At 38.2% G+C, this 16,429-nt stretch overlaps 2 protein-coding genes across 4 annotated transcripts in view; one reads left to right on the top strand and one right to left on the bottom strand.

Annotated features, from left to right (window-relative positions):
* Positions 1–707: 707 nt before the first annotated feature.
* Positions 708–12,122, bottom strand: RSRC2 (arginine and serine rich coiled-coil 2). Of its 3 annotated transcripts, none has more exons than XM_072144023.1 (10): positions 11,984–12,122; positions 9,327–9,480; positions 8,885–8,925; positions 4,833–5,017; positions 4,289–4,420; positions 4,070–4,195; positions 3,896–3,975; positions 3,165–3,385; positions 2,268–2,357; positions 708–1,589 (listed from the first exon to the last, which is right to left on the bottom strand). In XM_072144023.1, the coding sequence occupies exons 1-10, from the start codon at positions 11,987–11,989 to the stop codon at positions 1,404–1,406; spliced, it is 1,221 nt and encodes a 406-aa protein (XP_072000124.1). In that variant the 5' UTR covers positions 11,990–12,122; the 3' UTR covers positions 708–1,403. The 3 variants fall into 3 exon arrangements, with proteins under 3 accessions (XP_072000124.1, XP_072000114.1, XP_072000133.1); XM_072144013.1 differs by having other exon boundaries at positions 3,165–3,397; XM_072144032.1 differs by lacking the exons at positions 9,327–9,480; positions 11,984–12,122 and adding an exon at positions 8,279–8,356 and having other exon boundaries at positions 3,165–3,397; positions 4,833–5,039.
* A 13-nt stretch (positions 12,123–12,135) lies between these two features.
* Positions 12,136–16,429, top strand: part of KNTC1 (kinetochore associated 1) — a 67,740-nt gene continuing 63,446 nt past the window's right edge. Inside the window, exons 1-2 of the mRNA XM_072143999.1 lie at positions 12,136–12,273; positions 13,812–13,960. Of these exons, the coding sequence (XP_072000100.1) occupies positions 13,829–13,960 (132 nt within the window). The 5' untranslated portion in view covers positions 12,136–12,273; positions 13,812–13,828. The remainder of the gene's footprint in view (positions 12,274–13,811; positions 13,961–16,429) is intronic.

Genomic DNA, 16,429 nt, shown 5'->3' on the forward strand with positions numbered 1-16,429 from the left:
CAACTTGTCCAAAAAGGGAAGGAGTATTCTGCAAAACGAGGTGCAAAGTATATACTGCACCAGAATTACCCAGCATCAGAATGGGGGACATTTATAAGGTGTCGTTACCTCCAACTATTTGGTTTCGGTGTAGCTTAAATACATATTTAATTACGTGGCGCTTAGCAGATATTTCACTGGGACTATATTATGTCCCGAGTGCCACTAATGTGTGCAGCAGTGGGAGAATTTGCCGAGTGGGCTGCCGCAGCAATGGCCCCTAAAATATTAGCCAGAGGATGGAGCCAACTTTGTTCACCAGAACCGGAACATTCAGCAGTGAAGATTTCCATTCTGCTAGATCAATTTTCTTTTGGTCTATACATTTTTTTTTATCACTGGAAAGTGGAAAAGAAAAGACACATTAACTGTGTCAGAGGTTCCACACCAAAGAAATCGTGCCTCTTGTTAGAGAACAGTCAGAGGAAATTTTTGTTTTTTTGGTGCTGACCACTGGAAATTGGTCCGATAGGAGAACAAGTGGTGGGTGTGCCACAAAAACGCGGGAAAAAAAAAAAAGGGTCTAAATGTGCCCCAATTATTTATCTGTTGTAGTAGATAACTTTCTGGTTCTATTCTGCACTGGTCTAAAGACAAACACAATCATTTTTATATTAATACATCTCCCCTATCTTAGCTGAATCGTATGATGCAAAGAAAACAAGCTATTATTTGATATGTTTGTTTATTCTCCACCACACTCTTTGCTTGTTCATAGAGTAGAATATACAAGCAATAAAATGCATCAGCACCTTAGCAAAACAGGGTCTTTGTTAACTGAAAAAGATTAACCTAAAAACACAAATATGTTATAAAGGACGTATCATTTGTGTATAAAAAAAAAAAAAAGTAAACCCACAGCTTTTGAAGGCCTTTTTTCATCTAAATTTACAGGTGTTTAGAACAAAAAATGTGTATTGAAATATATGCTATCTGACGGGAGACATCTAAACAAAATGTAAACATACCTAAAACACACAGTAATAAACATCTTTATCAACATCTGGGATTCCTTGGGCAGAAATTTTGTTTGTGGAAAGTCTTCACAATTGTGTACATTTAGCAATGATATCAGAACAGCGTTAGGAGCCTCACAGAAAGAAATATTGATGAACAAAGCTTTATGTTCATCCAGATGTCCAAATAAAACAATTAACCTCCTAGTGTCATTTAAGGGAAACAGAATCTGATATCACCAACACCAGTATCACTGATATTTACAAAAAAAGAATTTTTTTTTTTTTTAATAAGTTAAAGTCAATGCAACATCCATGCAAGCTAGAGCTCTAGCTTTTTGGTTACAAGAACATGAACTATTGAAAAGTTCCAAGAAATGGACTATCCCTCGCGCCTTTAACTTGCTTTTAGACTGTATCCATCCCTCGCATCGATGATGTAAAGCCCAAGCCCATGCCTCTTTGCGTATGGGTCTGTGATCTTGCCATTTCATACTGTGCATCTAAGTTTCTAAAAACTTCTTCTTGTTGCTTCATGGTCTTGAAACTTTCAGGATCTGCAACACTAGCCCCAGCTGCGGCTTCTTCTTCATTCTAGCACAAGAAAAGGTCACAAATACGTATTGTATAACAATCAGATCATAATGTACAGCGCTATACAACAAAAGTACAGGAAATACAGAAGTTAATTACATGAAACAGTATCGATAGTCACCAAGTTAAACTTTGAGGGAGATCAGAAGCATCTGAGAACAGGTGGCAATGGCAACCAATCAGAATTCCGCTTTTATTTTTCCACAGCCGATTATTAAAATTAAAGCTGAGCTCAGATTGTTTTCTATGGGCAATTAAAACAGTTTTACCTCAGACAGAATCCGATTTTCAGCACAGTCACTTTAATAGTTTATATCGCTCCGACGCTGGAATTCGCCTAGCAGACAGATTGTGCTCACATCTATTTCCGGTATATAGCAAGGATTCCCGTCCTGTGCAAGGTGTGCAGTCCATGGGATCAGGTCAACATGCAGCCTTAGAGACGTTTTACAACCATAATTAGGCCACAAAAAAAATAGTTTTTTGGCCAGATTATCTAACCCGACTAAGGTTTATATCAAGTGAAAGTATTATCGTGGTTACCATGCGGAGGGTTTAGGAGAATAACAACAATACAATGATGCAAGTAATTAACCATTTTACAGTTGTGTGAAAGTGCCCTTAAAAAGGTCTTATTTACATATCTAACAAATTATATTAATGTAAATCTAAACTTACCTTTATTCCCATTAACTTCCTAAATTTAACATTTTGGTCCTTGTTTCCAAAGTTGAGTTTCTCCCATATCTCTGCAGATTGTGATTTGTCCTGATATTATAAGGAAAAATAGATATTCAAGTATTTATAGCAATATACAAAAGCAATAGCAAAAAAAAAAAATAAAAAAAAACACAACACACAACCCCCCTTACTTTCAAAATTCAGCAATTTGCTACACTTAGATTTCACCTATTTCAATAAATGGGGATATCCACATGGTGCATTATTTTATGTGGTGAATTTTATCCTTCTTACATGCACACATGCATCTACAACAAAAGGTAACAACTTTATCAACAGGGACCTGCTTTAGTGAGAATGGACAAATAAATTTAAAGGGGTTGGCCACTTTACCTCATGTTTTTTTGTAGTGCGTTGTCAGGATATTGGTAATTTTCCAATATGCAGCTATTAAAAGTTCAGCACCACTTTATTGATAAGTGAAGAATCCGGTCTTTTATCTCTTTGGCCAGACATTCCTGACCATAAAATGGCTGCAGAGGGTCATGTGATTTTTTCTGTCCATGAACAATCGCCCTGCCAGAACATTGATCTTATACTCATGAATACTATCCTCAGGTCCTAGCAGGGCAATTGTGCCTGGACAGATAAGATTACATTATCCTCCATCTGCATCAATTTATGGACAGGCTGATAAAAGACAGGAGGCTTCACTATACATATCACAAAAGAAGTGTAGAACTTTTTATAGATGTGTATTGGTAAATTATCTTATATTTTGCCCTCCACACATTACATAAAAAAAAAAAAAAAAAACCAGGAGAGAGTGGCCAGCCACTTTAAGCAGCCATTAAATCGTAATTTAACCACCACAGAATTAAGACTGTTTCTTACCCCTTCTTTCTTGCCTTGCCAAAGCATCTTCCGCTTTTTCTCCTGTTCTGCAAATCTCATTGGATTTACTGCTGCTGGATTATAATAACTAGGAACAGAGATTCCAGTTTCTGCCAATGCCTTTGCCTGCAATGCAGCCATTTGGGCTGCCATAGCTATCTGAGGAGTCACTTGCGTTCCAGATGCCAACAATGCTGCTACATTAAGCACAGATCCTCCACCTGCAACCGCAACTGCAGGAAAACAATAAAGTTAGCGTTTTATAATAATCACTTTTCCCCTTCTCTTTGGAGAATCATTTAAGGGGCTATTCAACCTCAAATCTTTCTTTTACACATGTATAAGGAAATTTGGGGCACTGGTATTTCCTTTAACACAAATATTTAACTTTTTTCGGGAAAGACCCTGAACACGTTAATGTGCATGCATTATATCATTAAATTATACAAAGCCATCTGTCCCAGCACATTAATTAAAAGGCAACATAAAACGATCCAGTGCCAATATATTCACATGTATATAGTCAGGTTCTGAAGGGAGATTCTGAAATGGTCATGACATTCAAAACTTTACTTCTCTGTCAATTTCAAGTAAAATTGTGTCCATCAGGTGCATCCTTAATTTGTACACATAAGACCCATTCAAGTGAAAGGATATCTGCTACAATACCAGTATGTCTACTATGGAAAATGTGAGCTTTTCATACAAAATCTAAATGTTTATCTTATTACCTGCTGCAATTTCTTGCTGTTTTTGCTTTTCAACCATTTCTTTTTCCCTTTGTTCTTGCAGTTTCTTTGCCCGTTCTAATCTGAAAAAAGGAGATTGGCTGTTAAAGTGTACAGGAAAAAGGGAAAAAAAAAAAAAAAAAATAGAAAGAAAGAAAGAAATGGAACATTGTTTACCTTCTAGCTAGTGCTTCTTGTGCATCCATTGCAGTATTTCTGCCACGAAATGGAGGTGAACTAGGTGGTGTACGGCTTCGGCTTCTACTGTGCCTTCGAGGTTTCTCAAGCCTCTTCTTTTTCTCACTAGATTAACAGCAGTTGAAAGTAGGAGATCACTTGGTAATATGAAAATTATACAACATTACACAGACAAAGTTAATATAATATGAGACCCACCGACTTCTGCTTCTACTCTTACTCCTATGGCGGTGCCTAGATCTAGATCTTGAACGAGACCGGGGGCGCCTTTTACGATCCCTGCTCCTTGATCGTGACTTTCTCCTTTCACGGCTTTTACTACGATGACGCCTATAACATCAAATTATCCTTAAAAAGGCAATTCTTGTAAAGGTTTATGAACCAACAAGTCTTCAAAAAAAAAGTTATATACAATTAAGAGGGTGTAATAAAAGTATGTAATCACCATGAAATCGTGGTCCAATCTGCATGCAGCAAGATAGGGCAGGAGTTGTGCATTCATATACAGTTCTAATGGGGATATATAGTGTAACTTATTAAAATGCAGTCCTCAAGTCAGTCTTGTCAGGGCTTGACCGTAGTATTCACAGTCATACGTGAAAGGCTTTTAAGACATATGAATGACCCCCTTGACTTTCCCCACAAAATGATGCATAACTCGAAACAGCTCCTTCTGCTCTATACCATGCTTTCTGCATTTTCATAGTCACAGGTTCCGTTAAAAGGCTTTTCGAACATTTACCTTTCACGAGATCGAGATCTAGAATGGCTTCTCCCTCTGGATGATCTCTTCTCCTTCCGTCTATGCCGTTCTTCTCCGTTTTCAGATGAATTAAGTCTCTCTCGTACTTTGTCTGAATACTCTTTATCAAAGTCATCAGATCTGTATTTCTTTGAAGATTTGTCTTTGGATTCATATCTTCTTCCCTGTTTTAACAAGAAGTTGGTTCTTTCAGGAAAATAGTGCAACAAAAAGAGTTAGTATGAGTGTCAGATGATTGACATATGTTCTGTAACCTTAGTAAATGTAACGAAACTAAGGCTTCCAATCTGGAAATTAACCTGGAACCTACTAATTGATATATGTGTATATAAAAGGCATATGAACCAAGAAATTCAGATAAAGCAGCTTTTCTCCAGCAAATATTTTAGGTGACTAACATTCACTTGAAAACAAATACACCTCAAATGAGGCATTTTGAGATTTTACATAATTATTCCTCTCTATGTCCTTTCCTGCTTTTTACTCTCACGCCAGCTAAGTGGAAGTTTACTGTGAATTGACACCAACTCCACACTAAGAACGTGGACGTAAAGCAAAGAGTTATGTTGATTTTTTTTTTTTTTGAACCTTGATAAACCTAATAAAAAAAAGTAACAATAATTGTATTTAACTCTGGGTGCATCAGTGTTCATATCGAATTAATATAAATCAGTGTAAGGCTTTGCAGAATGCTGGGTCAACTTACAACAGATTCAAGAGTGTTACAGAAATGTAAAACATAACTGTAACATACATGATTCTTTGAACTCAACAGCTGCTGTGTGGAATAAGCAGGTCACTGGTAACATTTACATGTCATCATTAGATAACACAAAGTATAATAGATCCCTGAAAGGTCTTTCATTGTACAGATCGGTGGTCCTGAATGGTCACCGACTTTACCAATGGTCTATGAAGCGGCACTGAAAGATGAACACAGTCAATGGAGAAGATATATTACACCCACCGGAGATATCAATAGGCTCTGGCCTCTTTATTTGCCGACCAAAATTATTTTTGCAGCCTGCAAACTTTCACTTGTGGAAGTTCACTCACCACAGAGAGTGTGCAGGTGTGGCACTGACCACACCCTGCAAAGGCCCACTCAGCAGCCGCCCTTGACCCTTCTTAGCATGAATGGGAAAATACAGTTTACTGCCAAAGAAGCCCTGATAAATGTCACCGGAGATACATATGGCAGTTCAGTGGGATAATAGAAGATGGGTAGAATAAATTTAACATGAGATTTTATTAAAAGATATGAATGAAAATAACTACAGATAACGCAATTTAAAATTTTGAAGGTTTCCTAAAATGAGGAAAAGAGTAAATAATATATGTCCACAAACATACAGGGAGATGAAAATGGATTAAACATGGAGGCCACTCAGTGACTGGATCAACGGCTTCACCCAACAGTGTCTATGGCCAACAACTTATAAAACACATTAGCGTGCATTAATATGCTGTGTTCAAATACAGCGAAGTAAACAAAAATCTGGACTGTATACCACAAGGAAAATTATATGGTGCCATAACGACGAACAATGAATTAAGAAAATAAGTTACCTTATCTAAACAACCACCCATTTAAACTCTGATGTACTGTAGTTCTCCCTGCCAGCAGATGAAAATAAATGTATCCCATATTAAAAGGAGTTTCAGCAGATAAGTGTTACTGTTTGTATAATTAAAATTTACACAATTTTCCTGGGTCATGTGATGTCAGACAGGTCAGCTCCGATTACTTTATAATGAGCCGTACACCTGCATGCCATCACATAACCATGGACAGATTTCTATCCACAGCAAGTAAAAAATGAAGCTTCTTATAGAATGAGAGGTGATGTAGGAAACCTTAAGGAATTGATACACATAGCATATTGGAAAATTGCATGACCTCTAATTATACAAACGTTTTTTCCCCGAAACTGGACTCCAAAACTCCTTTAATCAGAATTACAACCAGAGGCAGCTCCCAATATAGATTTCTATGCATATTTTTAAAACATAAGGTGTCTGCAGAATTGATTTTCATTCACTCATGCAGATGTATTCAAAAAAATCTGACCTAATAAAAAGCGCAACCAAATCCAAAAAACAAAAAATGTAGAAATATTTTAAATACGTTTTCCAAACTCACTATATAGATGGCCTATAATAAGGCTATGCTAAGTGAACTATATTTGCACAAAGCTGCAATACTAAGTGGAGCTACTATCAAGAGCGGCAGAGTATTGGTGGTGGCAACAGCTGGAATTTTATAAGAATAGACCATCAACACTATCCTTAAAACCTAAAGGAAAAAAAACTGCAAGGAAGCTAAATAACTTCTCTTGTAACCTTTATTAAACAAAAACAACAAAAAAAACCCACATGCAATCTCAACTAAAATAGAAATAACAATTTTATGATATTTTAGAGATTTTGAAAGACAGATATGTCATGATTTAGAAGTGGATTCATTCAAGGTTTCAAAAAAGCGTGTGCCGAAGTGCAACTTTTGCATAGTACGATTACAAAAAATATTAAATGAATAGTAAACTCTTATCCTTTGAGTCTCTCCGTTTTTGAGAATAATACTTCCAGTTTTGATGTCATGATAGGGCCAAGTCAAATTTGCTTTAAAGAAACATTCCAGACTAGCAATTTTTAACACCGGCCGCTAACTTGTTCCATTACTGGCCAGAAGTGGTGTAATAATAACAGCGAGCTTATAGTCCCTCAGTCCTTACATGCACTCTACAACTCAGCCTCCTCTCTCTGCTATCCTATGTATACAGAGGCTCATATGTGACTTCTGTGTATAAATCTCACATGTGTACAAAGAGGCTCATACAATACGATAATACTTTATTGATCCCAGGGGGGTGGGATTACTTATGCACACTGTGTCCAAGCAAGTTTCTACCAACAGTGTTGGTATAAGTACGTTTTTTTACACATCTGGGTTCAGTAATGAAAAATGTTAGGGATTCAAGGCATCCAGGTATCAACACATTTGATGGGAAATCTAGAAGGCAAGTGTTTTGTTTTAAACTTTAAACACAGTGGAAATTGAAAAAAGGTTGGTTTTACAATATTTTATGACAAAGTCTTCTGAAATAACATCCAAATAATGAGTTACTTTGTTTCTCATATGCAAATGTTTCTCTTCATTAAAAACACTAAAACAATACAAACAGGCATAAAAGTTGCTGTAAATATATCCAAAAGAGAATTCCACCTCAACAAAAATAGACAAGCTGGATTTTCAAGTCCCTGGATACAAAAGATCTTTATTTGCCATGTAGACAGAGCTGTTGTCATCTCTAAGGACAAGAAAATAGCTTTGCCCAGTAGATCACTGACTGAAGGTGGAATTCTCATTACACAGTTCACTTTATTTAATTAGGCAAGTAGGAGGTTGAATAACTGATAGTTACCTTATCATGAAGTAGGCTTATTATTTTGCTATCTGAGCCTGGAGCGTCTTCAGTTCAGTCTCTTCGTGCTTTAGCACGCTGAGTATGATTTATTATAGAAATGTTATCATGTGGTCGAAGCACAATAATCAATTTTATATAAATGCTTCCTATTAAGGCGATCACCAAAATATTGTAAATTATTAGTCCAACTTCCAGTATCAATCTTGCACCACTGTTCAGCACTTTTTCTATAGGTAACTGAGTATCCACATTACAAAGAGGTAAATGGAAGCAATGTAATGAGATAATATCCCACCTAGTCTCATGTGCTAAACCCAGTTAGCCTATAAGGTTACAAAGGGTCTTCAGATTTGCAACCAGATGAATAATTAGGATAAAATAAATTCCCTGCTGCTAGTTGTATGGTTCATTTAAATACTGCCAAAGATGTAATGATTACATGTCGGACTTGTTATTACAATAGATGAGCAACAGCTGTAATAATCTGTAATGTGGCATCCAATACCATAAAAATCCCCCCCTCCCAAGTACTTACCATTTAGAAAAAATAATTCCAATATAACATACACAAACAGTTAAGCGACACTACAAAATATTAATTACCTCTTTACTTCTGCTCCTACTCCTGTGCTTCTTTCCATCATCTGAAATACAAGAAAAGATAATGTCGCATAAGGATCTCCAAACCGAGAGCCATAAACCTTATGTTAAATACGACAAAATATTATTATTATTTTTTTTTTAAAAACTATCTTTTCAACTCTTTTTCCATTGTTCTAATTCTATTTTTTCAGCTATGAACCAGTTAAAAAAAACCCTTTATCTGCATCTCTCACCAGCAACAAGACAGATGGGGGAGGATCGAAAAACAAGATCAGACTATATAGGGCTTGCTTCTAGTCTGAAACCCAAGAGGGACCCTTGCGATCACCTAGGGACTTGCCACAAGTGCAAAACATGAAATCTTTGCATAACATGTTCAGTTTTGGCAACCGTTTTTTGTTTGCAAATTATATCTGAAAATGCAGGAGCTCATCCAACGTACCAGTCTTTCTTTTATGTTCTCTTGAACGTGAACGAGATCTTGAATAATGCCTATAAGATCTTGGAGACTTTGATGGGTCACAATGCTGCATACGTTTTTCCAAAGTTGGTGACAAGCTTTCTGGAGATCCATCATCCCGCTCTGGGTCACTAGACTGTAAAGAGGAAAAAAAAAAACACACCACATTTTCTTAATAAGCAAATGCATTAATGCAATATTAAAGGGGTTGTCCGAGAGTACCGAAAAAAAAAAACTATAGGTGGCCAGGAGCGGGCTGCTTTAAACAATAAAGATGTACTTACCTTCCGGTAAGCACCCCGGAGCTGCATCCCGCTTCCGGCTAAATGCTGCGCTGCTCCGGCGGCCATGTTTGTTTACATGGTGCCCGGACTGGAGTGACAGCAGCGCTGGATACCGGAGGGCACCGGAAGCCAAGTACATCTTTATTGTTTTAAGCAGCCCGCTCCCGGCCACCTATAGTTTTTTTTTTCAAAACTCAGACAACCCCTTTAACACATGCATTTGTTAACTCGCATTTTATAAACACAATGTTAACATATATAATCAGACAAATCTCTTCTCAGCTGTTCTGATGAGTTTTTAAAACAGATGATTTACTGCCACATGTGAACACACCCTTAGTCTGGAAATGAGAGTTGTGCGCCAATGCTGTATAATTAGACATTTTAATGCATTAAAATTACTTTGCATACTGTCAAGTTTACTGTTCTTTCTGCTTTATTAATGCAAAGGAAAATATTACATTTGTGGTCACATGACCATTGAAGTCAATCAATACAACGCGTGCACAAATGGCTAGACACTGTTCTCTGAATCTATACTTGCTGTCATTCAAAAGGAAGCTTCATTGTTACTTCCATGCCACACCAGTGAACAGATTGTTATATCACAGAGTAATTAGAGCTGTGTGTTATAAAGAGACATTCACCTGTCATATTACATGACTACAGATCGATTTCTATTCAAAGGAAGTAAACATCGAATCTTCCCATAGAATGAAAGCAAGTAGAGATCTAGAAAATGGCATGGAATTGAAATAGAAAGTACCGTAAATTCAAAAATGATACAACTTTTCAATATATCCAAAAAACACAACAACATTAATTTGTTGAAACAGATAATTGGAATCTTCCTTTGGTTTCCCAGTAACACAAGAAAACATACTTACCTCATTTCCTGAGGTTATCCAATGCTGTGCCGTCTGGTCTTATGAGTTGGGAAACTTGGTACAGATACAGCCAGCAGTAACTTCTGGCAGACACAGATCCTCAAGACAGTGAGGCCAGAACATCAATACTAAGCCACAGATTGGCCGTATTTGCACCAAGACTCCCAACTCGTAAGAGAGGACTTATGCACAGACTGCTTCAGCCAAACTCAAGCAGGAATAGAACCTGCTCTGATGGGGAAGTGAAATCCATAGCCCCATTCATGGGCCCATAGAAATGCATAGGAAATCATTAAACAGTGGCTAGTTTCTACTGTACTACAGTTTTGCCATGTTACTGCTTGATTACAAAAGTATTTAAAATGAATCTCGGGCCATTTAGAACACTAAACCACCCACAGGTCCTTGGGACTAGTGGGAGAGAGTCCCAAATTGCCCTGTATTATTATATTTTTTAAAGCAGGCATAACAGAAAAAAAAAACACACACAATAACACTCCTTTCTCGTTCTACACCTTGTGGCAGATAAAGCACCTTGGCTTGACTACATAAATGCCCCAAATACGGCGCATGCATAATGAAGAAAGGAGTGTGACTTGCCGTGCAGGATCTGCAGAAATGAGTCAGATGTGCCCAACATTTAGGGAAATAAAATTTTTATTTTCCCTGACAAAAGCTCTTGAATTTTTTTTTTTAATCTTGGATAACCCCTTTAATCTCCTGCAATATAAGAGGACACCATTCTAATCCTATCACTACGATGAATAACGGCTTGGTGAGGGTTTGTGGGTCTATATCCTTATGACAGGTTCTCTAAAGCCCGGTACACACAGATCAGGAGCTTATGATATAATCTCCGCTTTAGGAAACAAAAATTATAAAAGAGATGGTAACCAGAAGGTCTTTAGTTCACTGCCCATTCCCCATAGACATTATTGGTACTTCTGTTACACTTCCACTTTTTATATCAGAAAAAAGACAGAGCTTGTTGCGCTTTTTTGGAGCTAACAGAAGCTTTAACAAACCTTACAAAACGTAGGTGTGAACTTTGTTACATAGCTTTCTACGTTTGTTAAAGTGTTAACACTGTTTAGGCCTCTTTCAGGTAACTTCATGCTGCAGGAGTCTACAGTTAAAATGAACAGAGAAAACAACTTCCTAATAATAAAAGTGTCAGCATTTTCCACTGACTTCACCTCAGCGACTTTACGCCCCGCGCCCGGTAATACAGCCGCGGATTTACACGGGTGTGTTCTGTAACACAGGGACCAGTATAATGTCCCTCATAATTGACGAAAATACGCGCAAGTTCACTCCGTCATTTCATTAGACAACTGTGTTAGTGCAGTGTACGGACGCAGGAGCACACAGAGAAGGCCGCAAGGAACATGGCGGAGACACGGCGCCATTTTCCTCCGGCTGAAGAGCTCCTCTCAGCGTCCGTGTACCGGGACGTGCGTATACCCACCGCCATCGTTAGAGTAGACGCGTATTCTTTCTTCCTTCCTTCCTTATGTCCCGGAGCCCAGGTCTCTCCTACCGCCGCCGCCAGCGGTCACACAACAACGTCGACAGAACGAAGCGGGAGGGGCGCAGGTACCCGTATGTACAATCACAAAGGAAGCAGCCGCAGCGCGGAGCACTCTGGGAGCGGGAGCGTGACGTCAGGTGACCTAGCAACCCTACGTCACCGATCCCATCCCGCCAGATTCAAGTTCAGGAAGCGTTGAGGAGCGGTGCTGCTGTGTGAAGAAACGGGTGAGAAGGGCTGGAGGGTGTATTGTCACACACTCACCACTGCTGTACAGGAGGCAGCTGACGGCGCCGGGCATAGAATTCTGACTGTTTATGTTTTTTTTTTTTAACTTAAATTGGGTCAGAATAGAGAAAAAAATACAATGACATAAGAGTCTTCTTTTCTGTCACTGAAATGATCCCTCCTCCATATACAAAAAAAATATATTTTTTTAGACCATCTTAAGCAGTGGCGTAACTAGAAGAGACAGGGCCCCCTGGCAGGCTACTGCATGGACCGCCCCTTCCACGTAAAAACAATATTAGTATTAGTATAATCACACATGCGATTTACAATCTCACATAAATACACTCATGTGCATATACAGATACATACAGTGTATACAGACACCTTATACACATCACAGATACTGCATATATACATCACAGTATATTTTATATACAGTAAAATATAGATATAATGGTGCACATCCTCTATTCTTTATTGTGATGGCGCTCCGTGACACTGCGGGCGCCATAGCGGCTGCTACCGCTGTAGTTACGCCCCCTTATCTTAAAGGGGTATTCCCATCTGGGTATTTACCTTTAATTGAATTCATTTGCCACATGTAAACATTTCTTCAATTGGATATTATTAAAAAATATTCCTGTGTGAAGATAATTTCTCAAAAATTTAGTTATTCTGTCCCTTAGAAACGAGATAGCTTTCTTGGATACGACCACCTCACATTTTGGCAGCAGTGACCACTCATGCGCTATTGAGTCCTGCCTGACCTCCTGGCTTCTGCAATAATTACAACAGGACGGCTGCAGGACATACAGTAACTCCCGGACTTTTCATATACAAAAACTTTTTGTGTCTTTGTGCAATCCATCCAGCAGAGGTGGTCGTATCCGTATCTGGTTTCTAAGGGACCATATGATTACATTTATGAGAAATTATCTTTACACAGGAACATTTTTTTTAATAACATCTAATTGAAGAAATGTTTACATATGGCAAATGAATTCAATTAAATGTAAATGCCAAGATGGGAATACCCCTTTAAGTGTTTTGGGTCCTATGGGGATAAACACATGAAAGAATAGACATGGGGCACATTGATTTAAGAATGTAGTGTGGCAGACTGGGTTGTGATCAACCCTCTGATCTGTGGGGGGGGGGGGGGGGGGTTCACAGCCATCTCCTATCGATGCAGCAGGGGGGAACGTCTCACAATTTTCTAAACTGCCGATTTGCCCAAAAATTCAGGACTTGAGCAAAATTTGCCAAGTGAGTAGTGAAGACGCCCCATTGCTAATACAGGCAGCGTCACCCCTGAGCCAATGAGCCATTGTTTACATGAGAATAACTTCGGCTTTTTTCCTTACCTAATGGTCCCATGGATTCATTGGTGAAAAAGTATACCTTGTGAACAGAGAGAGTCCTATTTGTTTTTATTTAACCTACATTTAAAAATTTAAATTTTTAAACTAGGTCATTATTTTAGCATTACTTTTTTTCATTATGAATAATATTTGGAATCATTTTGTTTTTCCAGGAACACACAGCATCAATATGTGGAATGACATTGAGCTTTTAGCAAATGATGACACGGGAAGTTGTCGTTTGAACATTGACTCTCGCCTAGAAAGTGGCACTGCTTTGTATCAAGTGGACACGCTGCTCAAGATATCCTCTACAGAAAAAGTAAATCTTTATATAAGCACAGTCCTTTTTGTGACATTAATATATACATGGTGACAAAACCGTTGTGATCTGAAACCTTAGAGATTGTCACCCAATAGCATTTACATATTTAATGTTATTAAAGGCAGTATAGGTTACGTACAAGATAGGTTTGTAGTTAAGTTGAATTTGTATGTAAATCAGAACTGGTATATTTTGTAAGTTTAACTCATCGTCCCTGTGACAATAGGGTATTCATAATTTTATGCTTTCTCAGGGACAAAGATTAACAATGAATCTTCATTGCAGACTCCTTTGATAACTCATATGTTGACCATTGCAGCCTGGGGGGTAAAGTTGAGTAAATTACCAGTATTCAGAGAGCTTCACCAGAGTTCACAATGGGCAGAGAGGTCTGTCTGTAAATCGGGTGTAAATATACGGCAGCTTTACTGTGACAGATTGCAGAAAGGACGTTTATTTACGTCATGACAATGGCCAACATCAAACGGCTATATCTCTTGAACCCTGGCATCTAGAGTTTGAAGTGTGCCAGTCAGCTGAAGGAAACACTTTCACTTTTTATTGCAGAAGTACATGCACCCTCTGCATTTATCTGTAGCTGAACTGGGAAAGGGTGATGGAATAATTATGTACATATTTATAACATAGTTTGGTAAAAGTTACTAGTTATTAAAAAAACACTGTAATTGGAAAAATGCCAAAAAAGCTTATTTTTTCACATTTGTAGTCAATTATTGGCAGATTTTAAATATGTAATTATTAAAACTATGGTGTAATGATAGAGTCTCAAATGTCTCGAAAAAAACAAAGTAAAATTTGTTATATGTAATGCGTATCCAGAGATATTGTCATTTCAAGAAGTGCATAAAGCGTCAAAAATTGACCTGGTCATTCCGGCACCATCGGTCCTGAAGGGGTTGATAGGGATTTTTATGCAGGGTCTCAACAGCCCTCTTGACTTTTGTAAGGTGAGTCCTAATTAACCCTTTGAGGGAGGATGAGATTGCTGCCGGCAGCGAGATGACAGAGTAAAATAAAGACACAGTCCGGCCTTTAGATGCACTCAAATCACACTGTTTATTTAAAAAAACCCAGCTGTATTTTAATATGGAGAAATCAGCATTTTGGGTGTTGTATGAAAGGAGATAAGGCACTTAGATTCTATTGGACATCAGCACATTCTGGGAAAAAAGTTAATTAATTGTGCTCAGTTCTCAGAGACCTTGTACACAGATATTGTTTATACTAAGAAGAAGATAAGTGGACTCCAGAATCATAATATAATCAAGGACAGACTGGCTTCTCATTAAATGTCAAAGGGTATTAGCTGATAGGCGAGCAAACAGGTTACTTAAAATGAAGTTTGAATCATGACATTAACTGGACAATGATCAGGGAACATGGCCGCTGTATCTAAGATGGCGGACAGTAGTCAAGATCGCGTCCAAAACCAGTGCGATCTCCTTAACAGGGTAACGCAAATGAATTCCAAATATTTACAATTGTTCTTTTATATAGCATTTTATCTTTACATTTGTGGAATGTCCACACATGATAATAATGTTGAGGATTGCAACTTAAATTTTGGATGGAAAATAATGTCATGCACATTAAAGAGAACCCGTCAGGCAAAACAACCCCTCTAATCTAAATAGATTTTCATAAACTGCCATTAGAAAGCATTGTCTCTATCCCTTCATTGTTCCTCTACATGCCTGTAAACCGAAGCAATGAGGTCCTGAAGCTGTATGCAAATGACCTGTGAAATGTCCAATGCGTCATTAGCATATTCAAGCTGTCCGGCTTATTCATGAGTGGGAGGTACAGACACCCCCCCCAGTGCTTGACTGACAGCCTGTGTAACGCTGTGATGGCTGCTACATGTGCTTGCTGGTGGCCACACCCCCTGCAGCCTGTGTGTGTGTATAGGAGAGATACAACCGCTCCAGGCAGCCATGTTATAGCAGAACATGTCAGGTACTTGTGTAGCTGATGTCTGTGTATCACACATATGTATTAGGAGAATGCAACATGTCAGCAGATGCAATAACTATGCTTTACTATACATTACACACAGACATGAGCAGGGGGAAGAGAGGGGAGGGGGAACAGGGGTGACATCACTGCCTCTGACCATGTGACCAGCCTCATTTACATAATAAAGAAATGATGATTTTACAATGAATAATGTATGAAATAACTAGATAATGGCTGGGATGGGATCCTTGTGAGCTGCTCCAACAGGTAGTAGTGACAGGACTAGTGGCACAGACCTGATGACAGGTGTCCTTTACATATCTATCATGTCAAGTTGCATAATAAATTCTACTCTTCGTGATGTATAGGGTTATGTCCAAAGCAAAATCCAAAAGTAATTTGCTGATTGTTATTGATTTTCAGGAAATTTATTTTTTTCCTGAATTTACATCCATTGTTGAGCCTTGTGTAAAATTTACTGCAAATAAC

The sequence above is a fragment of the Engystomops pustulosus genome, chromosome 1 (assembly GCF_040894005.1).
Source record: "Engystomops pustulosus chromosome 1, aEngPut4.maternal, whole genome shotgun sequence".
Classification (NCBI taxonomy): domain Eukaryota; kingdom Metazoa; phylum Chordata; class Amphibia; order Anura; family Leptodactylidae; genus Engystomops; species Engystomops pustulosus.